This window comes from Vanessa tameamea, chromosome 28, assembly GCF_037043105.1.
Source record: "Vanessa tameamea isolate UH-Manoa-2023 chromosome 28, ilVanTame1 primary haplotype, whole genome shotgun sequence".
In the NCBI taxonomy this organism is placed as follows: domain Eukaryota; kingdom Metazoa; phylum Arthropoda; class Insecta; order Lepidoptera; family Nymphalidae; genus Vanessa; species Vanessa tameamea.
The window spans coordinates 784578-802492 of NC_087336.1; the positions used below are offsets into that span (position 1 = coordinate 784578).

Sequence of the window (17915 nt, forward strand, 5' to 3'; positions counted from 1 at the left end):
ATACTTAAACCAAAGGTTCGTTTATCTTTAATCCTTCTTTTGGAATAAATGAAAGATAAACCGATTTCATAATTCGATAAAAACTTTAATATCGATACGAAATTAAATAAATACATCACTTAACAGTGACTCATACCGAGCGCTGTTAGTAAATAGCAAGACTTGTCGGCGATAACAATCGTAATATCGTAAAATATTTCATTGATTACAATACGCGCGATCTAAGTTTACCAGTTACAAAAGTCACAAACGATATCATTATACATATATATATATATTTTAGGAACAAAGACCACACGCCATGTTTAGTATATGGCTAGGGTTTACTTATTGATTCCAATGACAGGAGTAACGACAATCAAATTTTGACCTTGAATCGGCGCGATATCATTGTCGAAATTTAAAATAATCTATGGTATTTATTATGGACTCTTGAAAAAATTGCGTCTGGCAAAGTTAGTATCGGAACTTTGGATGTTACATTACATATGATCTAAGTAGTTAATTAAAAAGATATACGACAGCAGAGCTATTAGCAAATCTCATGGAGTATGTATATGACGCGTTTTCACATAGTGTAAATACTCGACTGTCATAAAAAAAATCAACCTATATAACCTAACATAGAACATAAATGGATTCTTTGCCACTTAAAATACAATATATTATTGTCGAACAAACATAGTATAACCAAATTAAATTTAACCGTTTTTTATTATGGTATATAGGTTGGCGGGCGAGCATATGGACAACCTGATGGTAAGTGGTCACCAGCGATCATAGACAATGGGGCTGTAAGAAATATTAACCATTCCTTACATCGCCAATGCGTCACGAATCTTGGGAACTAATATGTAATGTCCCTTGTGCCTGTAGTTACACTGGCTTACTCACTCTTCAATCCAGAACACAACAATACTGAGTACTGTTGTTTGGCGGCAGAATATCTGGTAAGTGGGTGGTACCTCCCAGACGGGCTTGCACAAAGCCCTGTCACCAAGTATATTTTATAAAGGCCTATCTACAACTTTTAGATTGAAAAACAAACTAAAAACAAAATCTGCTATTTTTTTTCCGGCTAGAAAAGTGTACAATTTCGGCGGTTTCCTACTATAATATTCATGTATTATACGTACAAAACTTCCTCTTGAATCACTCTGTATATTGATGAAAACCGCATTAAAATCCGATCCGTAGATCTAAAGATACAAGCGTACAGACAGCGGGAAGCGACTTTGTTTTATACTACGTAGAGTTAAAATTAAATATGTGTAATTATATTATCAAATATCTTTTTAAAATCGTTTCTAGCGATTAGCCGGCTAACCCCTCCCTAAAACACATGCAATAACATCCCATACATAATACTTCATAATTTTTATCTAGGTTAGACTGTTAGTGTACTAATTCTCAGCATTATAAGCTTGACTCATCATTATACGATAAATTAAACCTACGGCTTTATATTAAATGACTCGCTACTAAAATCTTGACGCCATTTTAATATAGTTGGTTGTCAACTCCCCTGCCATTATTTGAGTATAAAAAAATATATCAATTAACTTGCTATCCGTTTGACTTCTTATGGTTAGAATAATCTACTCAGAACATTTATGTTGATGTACAAATATACACAAAAATGTCTTCGTTTTTATTGCTAGGAACCATCTTGATTGTACACAATCAGGTGAATAGTATTACAACGCACAGTTCACAAACGTACGTACATTATTATTTTTTATAAATATATAAAAAAGTTGCAGGCAATTATATAAGCTTGGATAAAAAAAAGAATTAAATATTATTTATCTGATATTAATAGCAACACTCAAAATTTCCTGGGAAAAATTCATAGCGTATTTTATATATAATCATGCATCTAATAGCAGAAAAATAATAATTTATTTCAATCACGTATAGAATCGGAGATTTCTAAATTTCTTTTTAAATCACTTTTTGTTTATCAATTTAGGAGGGTAGTTCTAAATTTTTCTTACATACGATCAAAATAATATTTTGTATTGTCAGTATACATTTATTTCTTTCACCATGCCTCGCTTTTTTTTGTTAATTCTCCAGATTTATTCTGTTTTATTTGCGGTTTATTTTCTCCAAAGAGTCAAAAAAAATCGTATGTATAACGCCTTTGATTACGAGGTGTAATCGTGCATATATTGGATTAGACATTCACAACCAAGACAAATATTGGTTACCACATATGTGTCGTTACTCATGCCACAAGAATTTGACAAACTGGATTCTATGGGAAACCAACAAAGATGTCTTTTGGTCAACCTATGATTTGGCTAAGGATTATATGAATGACTGTTATTTTTGTCTAACGGATGACAAAACTTTTTTTGGCTACTGAGACCTTATGATGCAGGTCAACAAAATTTAATTAGTGTAATTAATTGAAAATCTTAAAATTAAATTTGTTATGTATATCTATTCGGGATTAATAACTTCAACACGGTTTGATGAATCACCATGAATGTGTATACATACCGAAAGCAATGGGTTCTGTTAGTAATATATATATATATATTTAGTACTTTCTTCTGACAAGAAATCTTTCTAAAGCTATAGATTATTTTTATTAGAATATGACCTGAATATACTTTAATATTGGCATATTTTGAAATTTTATATATCTTTTGAGCCTTTAAACTACGCATAACTATACAATCCAAACTACTAACAGCAATATTAGATGGTATTGTCACTTTTTATTTATTCAGCTTTCTAAAGATTGCAATTGGTAACATTGCTGTTTATTATTAATAACTTTACTTAAGGTACTTCCTTCAAAAACTGAAGAATACATTTCCTTTTAAACTTACAAAGACAATAAAAAAATGTGTTAACAAATTTAATCAAGGACAATCTACTTTGCATTACAACATTGAATCATAAACAACGATCGTTCCCATTCAATCAATATGACTGTTAATAGATACGTTGGACCAATCACGGGTGAGCCTTGATCTTATTACTGTAATTTAAACGTGTTCTATGATCATTTTTAACAATTCCTTCTTCATAGAAATAGAATATAATTAGCACAAAAACTTTTGATATTTTGCATAAGTCAAATGATGTGTATAATGAATTAAAAGGCATTAGAGCCCTTAATAAATACTGAATGAGTTTTAAGGTCATGTGATAAGTGTGATCATCCTGGAGCCAACGACAAGGGGTAGCTAGAGCACAATTACGCTATTAAAGGTAAGAAATAAACTATTGTAAAAATAATTTTGGTGTTTTCTAGAAAAGTAAGTTTCTGGAATATATGATAAAAAGCTTACGATATTGCACAAAGTGATTGTGTGTGTGAGTGACATATTATTAAAAAAAAATCTGAGAGAAATTTAACTTCAATGACAAAAAGGTTTATTATATAAAGGTAAGGATTACATGTGAAAACATATTTCACATATAAGTGTATTCATTGTATGACAAAAAACACAAGGTGTTTATCTGTTATATTAAACATATAACATATATTATGCCTAAATCAGATTGATTACAAAGAGTTGAAAAAATAAATCTTAAATGTATAAAATTATTATTTCTTACTTTAATTTACGAATGAACAAGGGGCAGTAACTTAGCGTTCTTAGAATACCAGACATTTGTTTATTTTCATTGTATACAGACGGACTATTTGTATAGAAATGTTACAAGACACAACTCTTTGTTTACAGATTTGTACTTATTTACAATGGTAAATTTCATTTTTAATAGAAATTAATGGTTATAATTATGCTATAAGGAAAGGAAAGGAGTAGAAATAGTCGACGCTGATCGACTATGGTAACTCCTAGAACGCCGTGCGCGGTAATCGTGTAAATAAACAATATCTAATTGTAAACACACGCGTAAAGAGAACATAAAAACGGTAATTTGCGATCTAAATCGGCGCTCGCGACGATCACAACTATCGGTGTTCTGCTGAAGCGTCCATAAAGGAGTACCAAGCGTATAAAAAATATACACTGATGCTACGCTTTAGCCGCCATTATACAGTGCGAATTTTCATTAAAACGTTATAATTCCGACTTCAAATTAATATGATTTTACCTGTTTGGTCGAGTGACTTTCGAAAATAGGACAAAGCTTAAGAGAATAAGTTCGCAACATATACCAGCAGGAGTACAATGAGGAGCACATTTGACAATCGCCTGCCTAACCAAAACATAGCCTTTTCAGGCCTAAAACGCAACAATAAAGCGGCGTGAAATATTATAACACTCGTATTATCTTTCTAGGAACGGCGACAAACTGGTTTCGGTAACGCAGAACAGCAAATTTGGCCGCAATTTGGAAAAATGCTGGTCGGCTACTACACTGAATATGGCATAACACGCAAACACTTTGGTCGAATTTCACAATGAAACACTGCACTTATACGCGGTAATTCGATTGAGGAACGCGCGACGAGCCACGGTATGCAATTTTTAACTCACCTTGTTGTTTATTTGCTATTTTATTAAAACAGTTTTGAAAAACTTCATATAAATGCATAGGCTCGTCATCGCTCGTCGCCATTTTGGAATTTACTGTCCAAATATACCAAAAACAACATAGACTGTAATTAAATAGTTTCCGTTCAAAAAGACAAAAATATTAAAGTGAATGTTATCGTTATTAATCTTATAATAAAATAATTTGGATAAAACAAATTTTCTTAGTTTAAAAAAAAACAATGTAATCCGTGCAAGCTTTTATTTAAATTTTTAATTCATCAAAGGTTTCTAAACTAAAACCATAGAGAATGCTTGTAGTGCAGTCTGCAATATTTTAAAGTAAAAATACGATAATTTGAAGAAGTAGGACGAACCTAGAATTAAAAAAAAAGTCTTTATTAAGAAAGAGGTTACAACGAAATAGTTTATTAAATATAGCAATAGACTATGATTCATTTGTTATATTAAAAAAAGTATTTATCAAAAAATATATGTAATTTGTGTTAAAATTATTTAGAAACAAAACATTTTTTTATTTATTACTACCTATATTTAATAGTACCATATATTTTTCTCAAGCCACGTAAATAAATGAGTCGAATGATAACAAAAATCGGTAATTTGCACTAAATATGTAATTTATCGATAAACTTCGCCATGTTTTGCTACGGATTGACGTAAGGACATAAAAACCTACAAAATTTTCGAGTGCACTTTTATGAAAAAGAAACAAACAACTCACCTACATGTAACATGTTCTCACTGAACTCTATTAATACCCAAAACCAGGCAAGTATTTATTGAGAAACAATATTTATTATAAAAAGGAAGAAAACACTGTAAAAATTGATTGTCATTATAACCTTGTGTTGTTCCAGATTCTTGTAAGTTTTAGCCAGTTATCTTCGCGTTACTCGGGTTTATTTAGACAGAGGAAGCAAAGCAACGTTAAAAACAAGGATGTGAAGGGAAAAGAAAGTGCGGCTGTGTTATGTGATGCAACAGTTTGTTCGGATAGTTTCGAAGAAGCCGTACGTCATTTTGATAAGAATGTCTTAGCTGAGATGTGTAAAATAGACGTACGGTCTGCAGTATCTATCGCCGGAGCCTATAAGGCTGCCGTGAGAGATGTCCCGAACTTAAAATCAGCTCGGAAGATATCGCATATATCCGAAACTTCATTCGAAAAAAATAAAAATGGATGGTTACCAACACCGACGGTCACAGTCGATCTACGCGGCAAAAAAACTAAATTTAGTTTCACTGATAATTTTGTGGGTACACTGTTTAGAGATTTACATAATGATTCATTTAAATATAATATACAAGTGCGTGGGTTCAAGACAGAGAGGGGAATTCATGCAGACCTTAAGAGGAACCCTAATTTAATAAATAGACTACGTAAGTTTTTCGGTCAGTATTAACACAGATTATTATTAAGGTTGCTTGAGATGCCATTGTAGGTATTAATCATTCATTAATTTATCATACATAAGTAATTAATTTTGAATATGTATTTTTGTTTATATTGATACCAATGATTCTTTAGTAACTAATCTTTATAGTTAATAGTTTATAATTATATCCTACTAACATAATATATTTTACATTTAATATATTTTGTAATATATTGTACAGAAAATTTAAAATTATAGTCATTATTTCCAAATCAAATCAAATAAGACTGATTATAAAAGATCAGAAAGCATACAAGAGATGCAGAAAGTTCCTTAATCTTGGATCATTATATACTTAACAACACTGGGATTTCTAAATACACTCCTAGGCCTTGGTCTAGGCTTAAGCAACAAATTGTTTGAGTAACTTTGGTAACTAGCTAACTTTGGTAATTTCAAAGTGGGTTTTTTTTTTAACTTTACGCTGCAGTAACTGATGATTGAGGATTGTTAGTTTGATTGAATCCGTTTAACATATTCTGAGGTATATATTCATCATAAAATCTAAATAAAGTTTATTAAAAGAAGCTTTTATAAATGTATATATACTATATACTGGAATATACATGTACCTGTTTTGAAATAAATGTTAATTTACCATAATGTTAATAACTTAGTGGTAGGGCTTTGTGCAAGCCCTGGATAGGTACCACCCACTCATTATAAATTCTACCACCAACAAGAGGACTTAGTATTCTGGTTTGAAGGATGAGTGAGCCAGTGTAAGTACATGCACAAGGGACATAACATCTTAGTTCCCGAGGTTGGTGCCAATTGACAATGTAAGAAATGTTTAATTTGTCTTACAGCACCATTGTCAACGGGCACTGGTGACCCTTACCATCAGGTGGCCCATTTGCTCGTCCGTTGATCTATATGATAAAAAAAAATTGTTATTACCTGTATATTTAATTTCATAAAATGTTAACTATTTCAAATATTCAATCTATAGAGTTACATAAGTAACGAGATTCTGACCTGTTCTATGTATCTAAGCAAAGTCACATTAAGTTAGATAAAAATATGACAGTGTTAATATTCATGGCTCTAATTGAATTCTTATTAATATTCAAATAGTAGATACTAGTAGAGTATAAGATGTTAACACAGTTTAAACAGAACTAAATAATAGCTGTATATAACTATACCATTTCATTAAAGTACCATATTAAATAACATAGTTTGAACAGTATCAGTTACAAGTAAGCACAACTATTTGAATAATTGATTTTTAAATTAATTCAATTAATTCACGAATGCTGACACTACATAAGAATATTTGTCATATATATAATATATGAATTTAATAATGGTAAATTTTTAATAAGGTTGTATTGCATGGATGTTTTATTTGATAACTTTGGACATACTAGAGCTACTTTCATTTTGACTCACTATACTCAGATGTAGAGCAACATCTTGAGATTATTTGTGTGTTGGAGTTATTTTTGTATAGCAGTATGGTATATTATGCTAAGTTCTTAACAAACAAATAGATCTTATCCTGGGCCCTAGACATTACATGTATTCAGTTTGTTGATTCGAGTATTTTGGCCTCAAGTTTAACATCATTTGATAACACTAGATAACTAATTGCAAATCTTTTTTTTGGATAATGTAGTCAGACTGTTAAATGGTGTCAAGTGGTAATCACATAGATATTGGTACAGTTAGAAATATTAACCTTTACTTATATAGCCAATGCACCACCAACCTTGGGAACTAGTTTATTATTGTTCTTGTGCCTGTAGTTAAGCTGGCTCACTGAAGGTCCTGTGTCACACTAATATATAAAAGATTTTAAGATATTTTGTTTTACTTGAAACTGAATCTGAGGGATTTCATAATGCACTTGTGTGCAATGTTTGTTCCTCCTATTATATCTCTTTTGCCATTTGCTAGTATTGAAAGCCCGGACCAATTTGGGGTATATCTTAATAACAAGTTATATTTTTATGAATAGCTTATAACGATTCCAGGTCTTAACGTCACAGACAGCTCAGATAAACAATCCAATCTCGGTCCAGATGTTGCACCGAGATTGGAGAAGCTCCTCAGCGAGGATACAGTGCTCACGCACCAGCAGAAAGATAAAATTAAGATAGCTTTTGCTGAGGGGTATTTGGCAGGTATGTTTATAGTTTTTATTTAATTGTATACTACAATATATAATCTTATGAATTCTTGATGTGGGTATTTGTATATCTTTATTTTGTATTTTTTTTTGTTATCGATACTATGTCATCTATCAATATAAACATCAAATTGCTGAAACCCGATCGCAGTGTAGATGCAAATAAACTTAGTGCCCCTCACTCCTGAAAATTATTTATCCAAAAATCTAAAAAAGTGTTGGTCCTCCGAGGGTTTTGTTATTGGAGTCTACAACCAAACCCTGGCTACTCCTATGACCACGGAGGTCGAGTAGTAAAGTTGAACGTAAACCATGTATTGATATAAGCGCCAAATCTTCTCAAGAGGAGGACAGGCCTTTGCCCGGCAATGGGATATTACACGCTGTTACTTTATTATTATTACAAGCTGTTACTTTACTTTGTATAATATTTACAGACGAACACTTATTTACTTTGACCAGTTTTGTAAATGATATTGTCTCACATACATAACTTCAACAACTTTCAGGGTCACATCCGGACAATGTTCGTGGTACCAAAGCCTCCAAATACCTAAAGCTGGTGCAGCAACTACTCACCATAGTACTATTCCTGGCTATATTTGTCAGTCTCATGGCGTCTGTTAGTGGAACTGTCTTCCGGTAACTCTCTACACTGAGATTTAAATTTATCTGCTTAATTTGTTCTTATTCATGAATAATTCACATGTTCGACTCTGAAGATATTAAAAATATACATACTTACATAATTAAGAATTCTGTAGTGTGTGAGTTGGATAATACTCCGCTTTGTATCCATATCTATCGAACTGTAATGGGGCAGCTTGGTTGTATAACAGAAGGTCTAAGATACGAAGAGATGTCTACTCAACTATGAGATATTTATAGGCCAACATCAAAGGTCACGACGTTCATAAACATTGTCTAAATAATCTTAAGTGTCATGAATCATTATATTTAAGACTATATACCAATAATTAAAATAGCTCATGAATTTAGCACCAATACAAAGTTTTAAGTGAAGGGGCAGAATCACTGATACCCTAACCTGGTGGTACTTACCCAGACAGGCTGCAAAGACCAGTATAAATAGTAAACAATCCTTCTGACCGATTTTGGCCAAGGTGGCTTTTCTCAAGGGGACTAGCCAACTGTGCAGGACTTATGCACAAGTGTGTGCTATAATCAATAATCCGGTGGAACGGCGAATACGACACAAACAGAAAAAGTTCAGGCGCAGGATCAACGGTTTTACAAGCTTTCCAAGTCATGGGAAAGTTGCCATTTCCAACTGTTCTCTTACTGCTGGAACTACAGCCTAAATAGGACATTCTTTGGGAGAAAATCTTTATGATTTTTTACGGTAGTTTTTAAATTAAAAGAATATGTCCAGTGGACAATTGAAAGAATTGCTGACTTAAATATAAATTTACATGTGATAGGTTATACGATATTCCAAAGCAGTGTATAATCAGTGCATATGTGGCAACATGCGCAGGATTCAGCTGGGCAACCAGGTGGAGGTGGATCCTGAAGACATCTCCGTCACCTTTGATGATGTCAAGGGAGCTGATGAAGCTAAGCAAGAACTTAAGGATGTGGTACGTAATATGTGCTAAAAATAATTACTTTGCAACAGGTTAAATCAATGAAGTTAATGATAGAGAGCTTCTGCCCCCTCCTCCTTCAAATCAAAATGTGTTGTAATGAAAAGAAATTATTTACAAAAAAATATTCAAAGTATTTCTAAAAAAATATGTCACTCGTTTTTTTTCAAGGTGGAGTTCCTAAAGTCACCGGAGAAGTTCTCATCTCTGGGTGGCAAGCTGCCGAAGGGTGTGTTGCTGGTGGGTCCACCGGGCACCGGCAAGACGCTGCTAGCACGAGCTGTGGCGGGGGAGGCTAGGGTGCCCTTCTTCCATGCAGCAGGACCTGAGTTCGACGAGATACTGGTGGGGCAGGGCGCTAGAAGAGTACGAGACCTCTTCAGTGAGTCGCCACTTATAGTGATAATTATACAACATTACACTACGCTACAGCATAAGGAATAAGATAGGACAGGCATTATAGTCCACCTGAAGTGGCCACTATCATAGACATTGGTACACCACCGAGCTTGTTAACTAAGATGTCATGTCCCTTATGCCTGTAATTACACTAGGTGACTCAAAAATAATAAATATTTCTACTAAGATATAAAAGAAATTTTAAAAACATCACCTTAATATCTTAACACATCTTTTAACAGCAAAAAAACAGCAACAACCGTTACCTATTGTCATATAATCAGTAGAAATCCTAATAATTATTTAATCTTATCGATCATATCTAATTTTCTATATATTATATTAATATAATAATAATAATGAGTATGTTTTAAATTATATTTCCAGAGGCAGCTAAAGAGCGAGCGCCGTGCGTTATATTCATAGATGAGATAGATTCAGTCGGTGCCAAAAGAACCAATAGTGTCTTACATCCATATGCTAATCAGGTAAATATTCGAAACTTACCAGCTAGCTTGTAAGGCCGAACATCTCGGGTGTTTGGTTCAAACCCAAGGTTAGGCATTAAACTTTGGTATTTTTTTAAAAAAAAAGTTTCAGCCAGGGGTCTGAAAAGTTACAGTAGTTACTCCCGTGCCTCGGAGAGCATGTAAAGCCATTGAGTTGTAAACCAGTCAGTGAGGACATAGAGCTTGCACCTGTGTTTGTGCACAATATGTCTTGCGCAGTTAGCTGGTCTCCATTAAAGTTGGTTGCTGTAGCCAAAATCGATCAGCAGGACATCATCATCATCTTGAAACATTGTTATTGCCTTTTGAATTGAAATAATAAAACAAAATAATAATTTTTATTTACATTAATTTGTTCATTTTTCATTCAAATTTGTATGATCATTTCAGACAATTAATCAACTCCTATCAGAGATGGATGGTTTCCACCAGAACGAGGGTGTGATCGTTCTGGGAGCAACTAACCGGAGAGATGATTTGGACCCAGCTTTGCTGAGGCCGGGCAGATTCGACGTAGAGGTGAGTAAGAACTGTCAGTTGCTGAAATTATGATTGACGTCATACTAACTTATATGATTATATAAATGATTCTGATTGGTCCCTTGTTATGTCATCTGCCATCGACCAATGACCATTCAGATTAAAGTAACAATTATTTAATACAGGCACAAGAGACATGACATCTTTATTTCCAAGGTTGGAAGAGCGACTTTAGAGATGTTTAATGCACAGTACCAATAATTATTGGCAATGGTCCTTTATCCTTCAACTTACCTACATAATAAAAAACGAACAAATTTTTTTCAAGTATTACCTTCAACACGCACTTCCATATCGGTTCAGTCTCTGACACTGACAGTGTATTCTCTTATAGAAAGATATTATATCATTGGCAAAGAAGGCATATTATTCAATAAAAGATTATATAGATGATAAAAAAGCATGGAGCTAATCCTTGTTGACTTCCAGGCAGGATATATAACATACATATATAATTGTATTAAACTAACATGACTGTATTACTAAATGTTGAAAAAGAGTAACTACTGAGTTTCTTGCTGGTTCTTCTCGGTAGAATCTGCATTCCGAACCGGTGGTACCTTCACTTAATATAGTTTGTTAAATGACAATTCAAAAGTGCTTGTAAAAGCCTATTTGAATAAAGTATATTTTGATTTTGATTAAATATTTATTTCTCCAGGTATCGGTACCCACACCGGACTACGGCGGTCGGCTGGAGATCTTGCGTCTGTACGTGGCGCGTGTGGCCGCACATCCAGACTTGGACGTGGAGGCGCTGGCCAGAGGTACCACTGGCTTCACCGGAGCGGATCTTGAGAGCATGGTCAACCAGGCTGCGCTAAAGTGAGTATGGCCGTGGTAACAGCTGCTTGATGATATAATAGCTCGGAACTGCCACCGTCAGGGATTCATAATTTTTTTTTGTACTATCAGTTCAAAAATGTATAGTCCATTCCACGAATCGAACTCCTAGGGAACAATATTCTTTTACAGGTATGTAAGATGATCCTAAAAAATGATTTGGCTATTGGAGGCTACGGAAAATTTTCTTTTATATAATATTTATTGATTTATTGATTTACGATTAAGTTTGTGCTATGAATTAATGCTATGGTACGATAAAAATCTGCAAGGTAGGATCGAACCAATAACCATTGAGGCTGTAAATAGCCACAAACAACTATTTAAAATAATATACAGTCCTCCTGTCTTGAAAGCTATGTATTAAGAACGTATGTGGTCTCGTCCGCAGAGCCGCCATCGAGGGTGCGAAGACGGTGTCGATGTCGCACCTGGAGGAGGCGCGCGACAAGGTGCTGATGGGGCCCGCGAGGCGAGCGCGCCTGCCGGACGACGAGGCCAACAACATCACCGCCGTACACGAGGGCGGACACGCCGTCGTCGCCTACTACACCAAGGTACCCGAGCCGGACTCGACGTCGTCGCCTACTACCAAACCAAAAAGATATTTTTGGTCCTTCAAGCCGGATACGAATTATAAATGTATGATTGTGGTGGTGAAATCGTTGATACCGTCACATTTTTGTATTACATACACGGAAATCGTATTGAATATATGATATGTATCACAATTACAAGATAATGTGTAAATAAAAATAATGCTTACGTATTCGTCACAAGTAAATGTGAATATTGCTCGCAGGACTCGCACCCGCTGCACAAGGTGACCATCATCCCGCGCGGGCCGTCACTCGGTCACACCGCCTACATTCCCGCCAAGGAGAGGTTCGTGGGATATATTGTAACTAATTATAACTAATAACTAAATATAATTACACATATTTAATTTTATCTCTAAGTAGTATAAAACAAAGTCGCTTCCCGCTGTCTGTACGCTTGTATCTTTAGATCTACGGATCGGATTTTAATGCGGTTTTCATTAATATTCAGAGTGATTCAAGGGAAAGTTTTGTATGTATAATACATGAATATAGTAGGGAAACGCCGAAATTGTACACTTTTCTAACCGGAAAAAAAATAGGAGATTTTGTTTTTAGTTTGTTTTTCAATCTAAAAGTTGTAGATAGGCCTTTATAAAATATACTTGGTGGTAGGGCTTTGTGCAAGCCCGTCTGGGAAGGTACCACCCACTCAGATATTCTACCGTCAAACAGCAGTACTCAGTATTGTTGTGTTCCGGTTTGAAGGGTGAGTGAGCCAGTGTAACTACAGCCACAAGGGACATTACATATTAGTTCCCAAGGCTGGTGGCGCATTGGTGATGTAAGGAATGGTTAATATTTCTTACAGCGCCATTCTCTATTGGCGGTGATGACCACTTACCATCAGGTGGCCCATTTGGTCGTTCGCCTACCGATATTATTTTAAAAAAAATGCAAATAAACAACGCTGTCTAGCATTATTGTCCTTTGATCAGCCTGTAGCCTTTTAGGATTTCCAAGACACATTGAAAAAAAAGCAATTTTTGTGATTCAGTTGAATCGTGCAATATCTAAAATTATATATTGTTTTGCTAGATACCACGTGACAAAGCAACAGCTGCTGGCTATGATGGACACCATGATGGGAGGACGAGCGGCTGAGGAGCTTGTCTTCGGACCTGACAAGATTACGTCAGGTATGTTCCAATGTACTTTAACTATTGAAAAGTCTTTCAGCGGCATAAGCTTGTGTAATTACGAAGGCTTGAATGATCGTAATGACTTTTTTGTGTTTATAATTCAACTCCCACTGTGGTAAAGGAATATATTGTTTAAGAACCTGGTCGAGTCTGATGAAAATCTGCTATATTAGTATCGGCCAACCTGCATTAGATCTAGCCAGCGTAATAAAATAATCTTTTCACCTTTTTTTAAGTAGGGAGAAGGTATTTGCCCAGTGGTGAAATTTTTAGGAGCTGTGGTTTTGACTTGAAACTAGATTTAAAAGTACAAATATTATTTATTTGTGACATAGGCAAACTTTGTCTACTAAGCCTTCAAAGCAAATCAAATCAAATCAAAATACTCTTTATCGTACACCAGTAAACATAAAGTTGAATAACATTTAAGAAAGATGCACAAGAGGCGACTTTATCGCTAAACAGCGATCTCTTCCAGTCAACCTTAAAAATAAAAAAGCACATACATTTTGACCTAGTGAATTCAGTTTTACAATTCGTTGGAATTTGAAAGGTTTTCAAAAAATATATATTTATTTTTAATTATTTAATAGTTTTTTTTACTTAGTTCTATAAGTAAATTAATGAATCATTCTTTGTATGTTCCAGGTGCATCTTCGGACCTGAAGCAGGCGACATCCATCGCGTGTCACATGGTGCGGGAGTGGGGTATGAGCGAACGGGTCGGGCTCCGGGCGCTGGAGCCCGCCAGGACACAGGACACCCTCGGACCTTGCACCAATGAGCTTGTGGGTATCCCATACTGAACCTCTCGTACTTTATGCATTACGATACTTCCTCCCTTCTCATTTGTCAAGCATCACTGTTTTTCTGAACATATTGGTGCCATAGTCGAAGCCTTGCCCCATGAAGAGAAATAATGCTAAATCTTAATACCTCTCTTTACTTGGTGCCTTTTACAGGATATTTTTCTTCTAAGAGAGGGATATAGGAGACCAAATTAGGTTATTTATATATTTTTTATGTTGTATTGTAGTGTATTGTACTAAAGTTAGGCGAATGGGCATATGGGCCACCTTATGGTAAGTGATCACCACCAACCATAGACATTGACGCTGTAGAAATATGATACCATTCCAATAAATGACCAACCTTAGGAACTAAGGTGTTATGTCCCTTGTGCCTGGAGTTACTCTGGCTTACTCACTCTTCAAACCGGAATACAACAAAACTACTCTTTGGTGGTAGAATATCTAATTAGTGGGTGGTACCTAACCAGACGGGCTAGCACTTGTTAGGTTAGTGAGTAATACAAGTTAGCTGGTAGGACGACAAGGATATTGAACTTTTAATGTCTGTTAAATGTATAAAATTTATTTTAAATTACAGGTTGATGCGGAAATAAAGAAGATACTATCAGAGAGCTACGAACGCGCCAAGGCCATTTTACGTGCTCACGCCAAAGAGCACAAAGCTCTGGCCGATGCCTTACTCAAGTGAGCACTTACTTTGTCTTTTAACCTTACGCTTTTCGCGAATTGTTAACTAAGATCGCTATAAAGATTATAAATCTAGTCACCACTACTAAATGTGTCCCAGTTTGTGTTTCATACGCATCTCGAACTTTGTGCAATCCTATCTGTTAAGTAAGTATCCCCCACTTAGCAATCATTTTACGGTTTGAGATATCTTTATTAATATTTCTCACAAGAATAAAATTCACTTAGGAGAAAAATAAGGTACATTAAAATTTGTTTACATGACTAGCGTTAACAGAAACAGAGGGTAAAATTAAAAAGTTATTCATTCAACTGGAAGTGTCTTTTTATTTTGAAGATTTTATTATTATATTATTATTTGTTTTGTTTTAAAATATGGAATTTTATATTGCTTTTATTATTATATTTTATTTTGCCAGTATTACTCCAGCTACATGAGACATAACATCCTAGATCTCAAGGTTGTGAGTGAATTAGAGATGTAAGAAGTGGTGAAAATTTCTTACAACAAATGTCCACGGTCAGTGGTGATCACTTAGAATCAGGCAACCCGATTATCAGTACTGTTGAAGTACCTATTATAATTAAAGTAAAGTGAAGAAAAACATAGCAAGAACCACCATACCCCCTTAAAGCAGCATAGTAGAATAAGTTCCAAGCATTTTTAAGAAGCGAAGTGTTTACTTGTATTCTACACAAATTAAGAGAAACGAATAAACCCAGGTCAATTGGTAAAAGCACTTTTGACTGGCAATATTTCTAACTGTATGCATAATTTTTGATGTAACTTTAATTTCAGATATGAAACACTCGACGCTGATGACATCAAGGCGATAATGAACGGAGACAAGATTAAGTTAGATAAACAGAGAGCCGGCAAGGAGTCCGCCGGTAGTCCCGGGGCTCCCGTGCCGCCCGCGCTGCTGCCGCAAGCAGTGCCCGCATAGAAACAGGTTGCTTGTTTTAACACATTTATTTATTAAATACACATATGTACGTCAATATCGTATTGACGCGATATCGTTGGTCGAGAGTTTGAATAATCATTGGTGTTCATTTTTATACAAGTCAGTGAGGCTGTTATTGAGAGTTTGGAAGTAAAATTCTTTCGTGTTAGGTAGGGAGAAGCTTTTTTTTAAATTTAAAACAGCTTCTTGCAGTTCCACCTTGCTTCATACCAAATTTCATCAAATTAGGTCGAGTGGTTTAGCCATTTCACGGCTATTGCATTGCATTACAAATTGCATTGCAGACATAGAGACTTTGGCATTTATAATATTTAGCTTTACTTAAAATAGATTGTTAAATGACGATTCAAAAGTGCTTGTAAAAGCCTACTTGAATAAAGTATATTTTGATTTCTTTTTTGATTGTAGATTATTTATACAGCCCGGCAGTGAGATTGTTACTTTATTTACTAGGTTTTTTTTACCTTACAATTTACAATAAGTTTATAGTAATATCTATTTTAATATATCTATATTATTTCCAGATATATCCTGGACTTCATTAGACGCTAGTGAGAACGTAGAAGACGGACAGATGTCTCAATATGTACAAAATAGTGAAAAGTGACTTTGAAAATTTTGCAGGTTGCGCTGTTGTTGTTAACCGATGTTAAATTCAATAAAAATAAGTATAACATGTTTATGAGGAGTTTCTTTTGTAGATTTGGTTATTATGATTTTATTTGGATAATATTACAATAACAATATTGAATATTTTATTTTGTATTACATCATAGCAATACTTTGAATTGTGTTTGTCAAACAAGCCTGTTATTTTTTAACATTTAAAATGGAAGATTTTAATGATAATGTTAATTGAATAGGAATATTTAAGCAAATAGATTAAATTGTCATTATGTAACTGTTTTGTTTTTTAATTCGAGTTAATAACTGATTAGTAAATAATGATTTTACATGACATTGTCAGTGTAGACAATTCTGAAAATACAGTTTGTGTCATGAACTTTGGCAATATAGATATTCTGTAAGAACGAACTAAAAACTCGCTGTAGAACACAAATGTGAAATGTTAGAAAGTGATATGCAATATTGACTATGCCAATGACAAGGATCTTCAGTAACTGAAAGTATTTTTCTTTAATCTAACAATCTAAGTTTCAAATTTAAGCATTTAGTTTTTACAATGTTGGACATTTACATCATTACAGGCTGTGCATTACAATGCAATGCACAGCTTGTAATGCTCGGTTCTTCTGACACTTATGTAATGCAGGAAAGTGAAGTTACAATAAAGGCTCTCCTTGAGGGACGGCCCTAATGTTTAAAGGATACATACATGAACAGTGTATCGCTGTAAGCCAATTTTTAAAACTTAACGAGTGAGATGCAATGTGAATTCTAACAGAATAACATTGCTGAAAAGCAATGTCTGGAATGGCAGCAGAGTAGTTACTTATATACGTAACCACTTACAATTAGAATTTTAATTTTAATCGGAATTGTATATTAATATTTTTATAAATAATACAATAATTCTGATTTCTTATAATTCTTATATATTTATTCTCTTTTATTAATTTAAATATGTATAAATAAAAGTATAATTTACAAAACAAGGCCGAGAGACTCCTAATTTAAACCTATTTTGCCTTTAAAGGCTGCATATTCTGTCATGTCGGAATCATTTTCTGACCCCCTTGCCGAAATCGATCTATACATCGGCTATGTACCTATATTATAAAGTTTATT

General features: G+C 34.2%; 2 protein-coding genes across 4 annotated transcripts in view; one reads left to right on the top strand and one right to left on the bottom strand.

Moving 5' to 3' along the window:
* Window positions 1-4557, bottom strand: part of Da (daughterless) — a 127235-nt gene extending 122678 nt beyond the window's left edge. For both annotated transcript variants that reach the window (XM_064219532.1, XM_064219531.1), the window contains exon 1: window positions 4470-4557. In XM_064219532.1, the coding sequence (XP_064075602.1) occupies window positions 4470-4551 (82 nt within the window). In that variant the 5' untranslated portion in view covers window positions 4552-4557. The remainder of the gene's footprint in view (window positions 1-4469) is intronic.
* A 792-nt stretch (window positions 4558-5349) lies between these two features.
* Window positions 5350-16917, top strand: LOC113395346 (ATP-dependent zinc metalloprotease YME1L). Of its 2 annotated transcripts, none has more exons than XM_026632942.2 (15): window positions 5350-5882; window positions 7906-8055; window positions 8570-8702; window positions 9559-9661; window positions 9839-10049; window positions 10454-10554; window positions 10966-11094; window positions 11777-11940; window positions 12350-12515; window positions 12761-12843; window positions 13596-13696; window positions 14348-14487; window positions 15089-15195; window positions 15998-16151; window positions 16691-16917. In XM_026632942.2, exons 1-14 carry the CDS (start codon window positions 5534-5536, stop codon window positions 16143-16145), a joined length of 2085 nt encoding a protein of 694 aa, XP_026488727.2. In that variant the 5' UTR covers window positions 5350-5533; the 3' UTR covers window positions 16146-16151; window positions 16691-16917. The 2 variants fall into 2 exon arrangements, with proteins under 2 accessions (XP_026488727.2, XP_064075595.1); XM_064219525.1 differs by having other exon boundaries at window positions 5350-5870.
* Window positions 16918-17915: the final 998 nt, after the last annotated feature.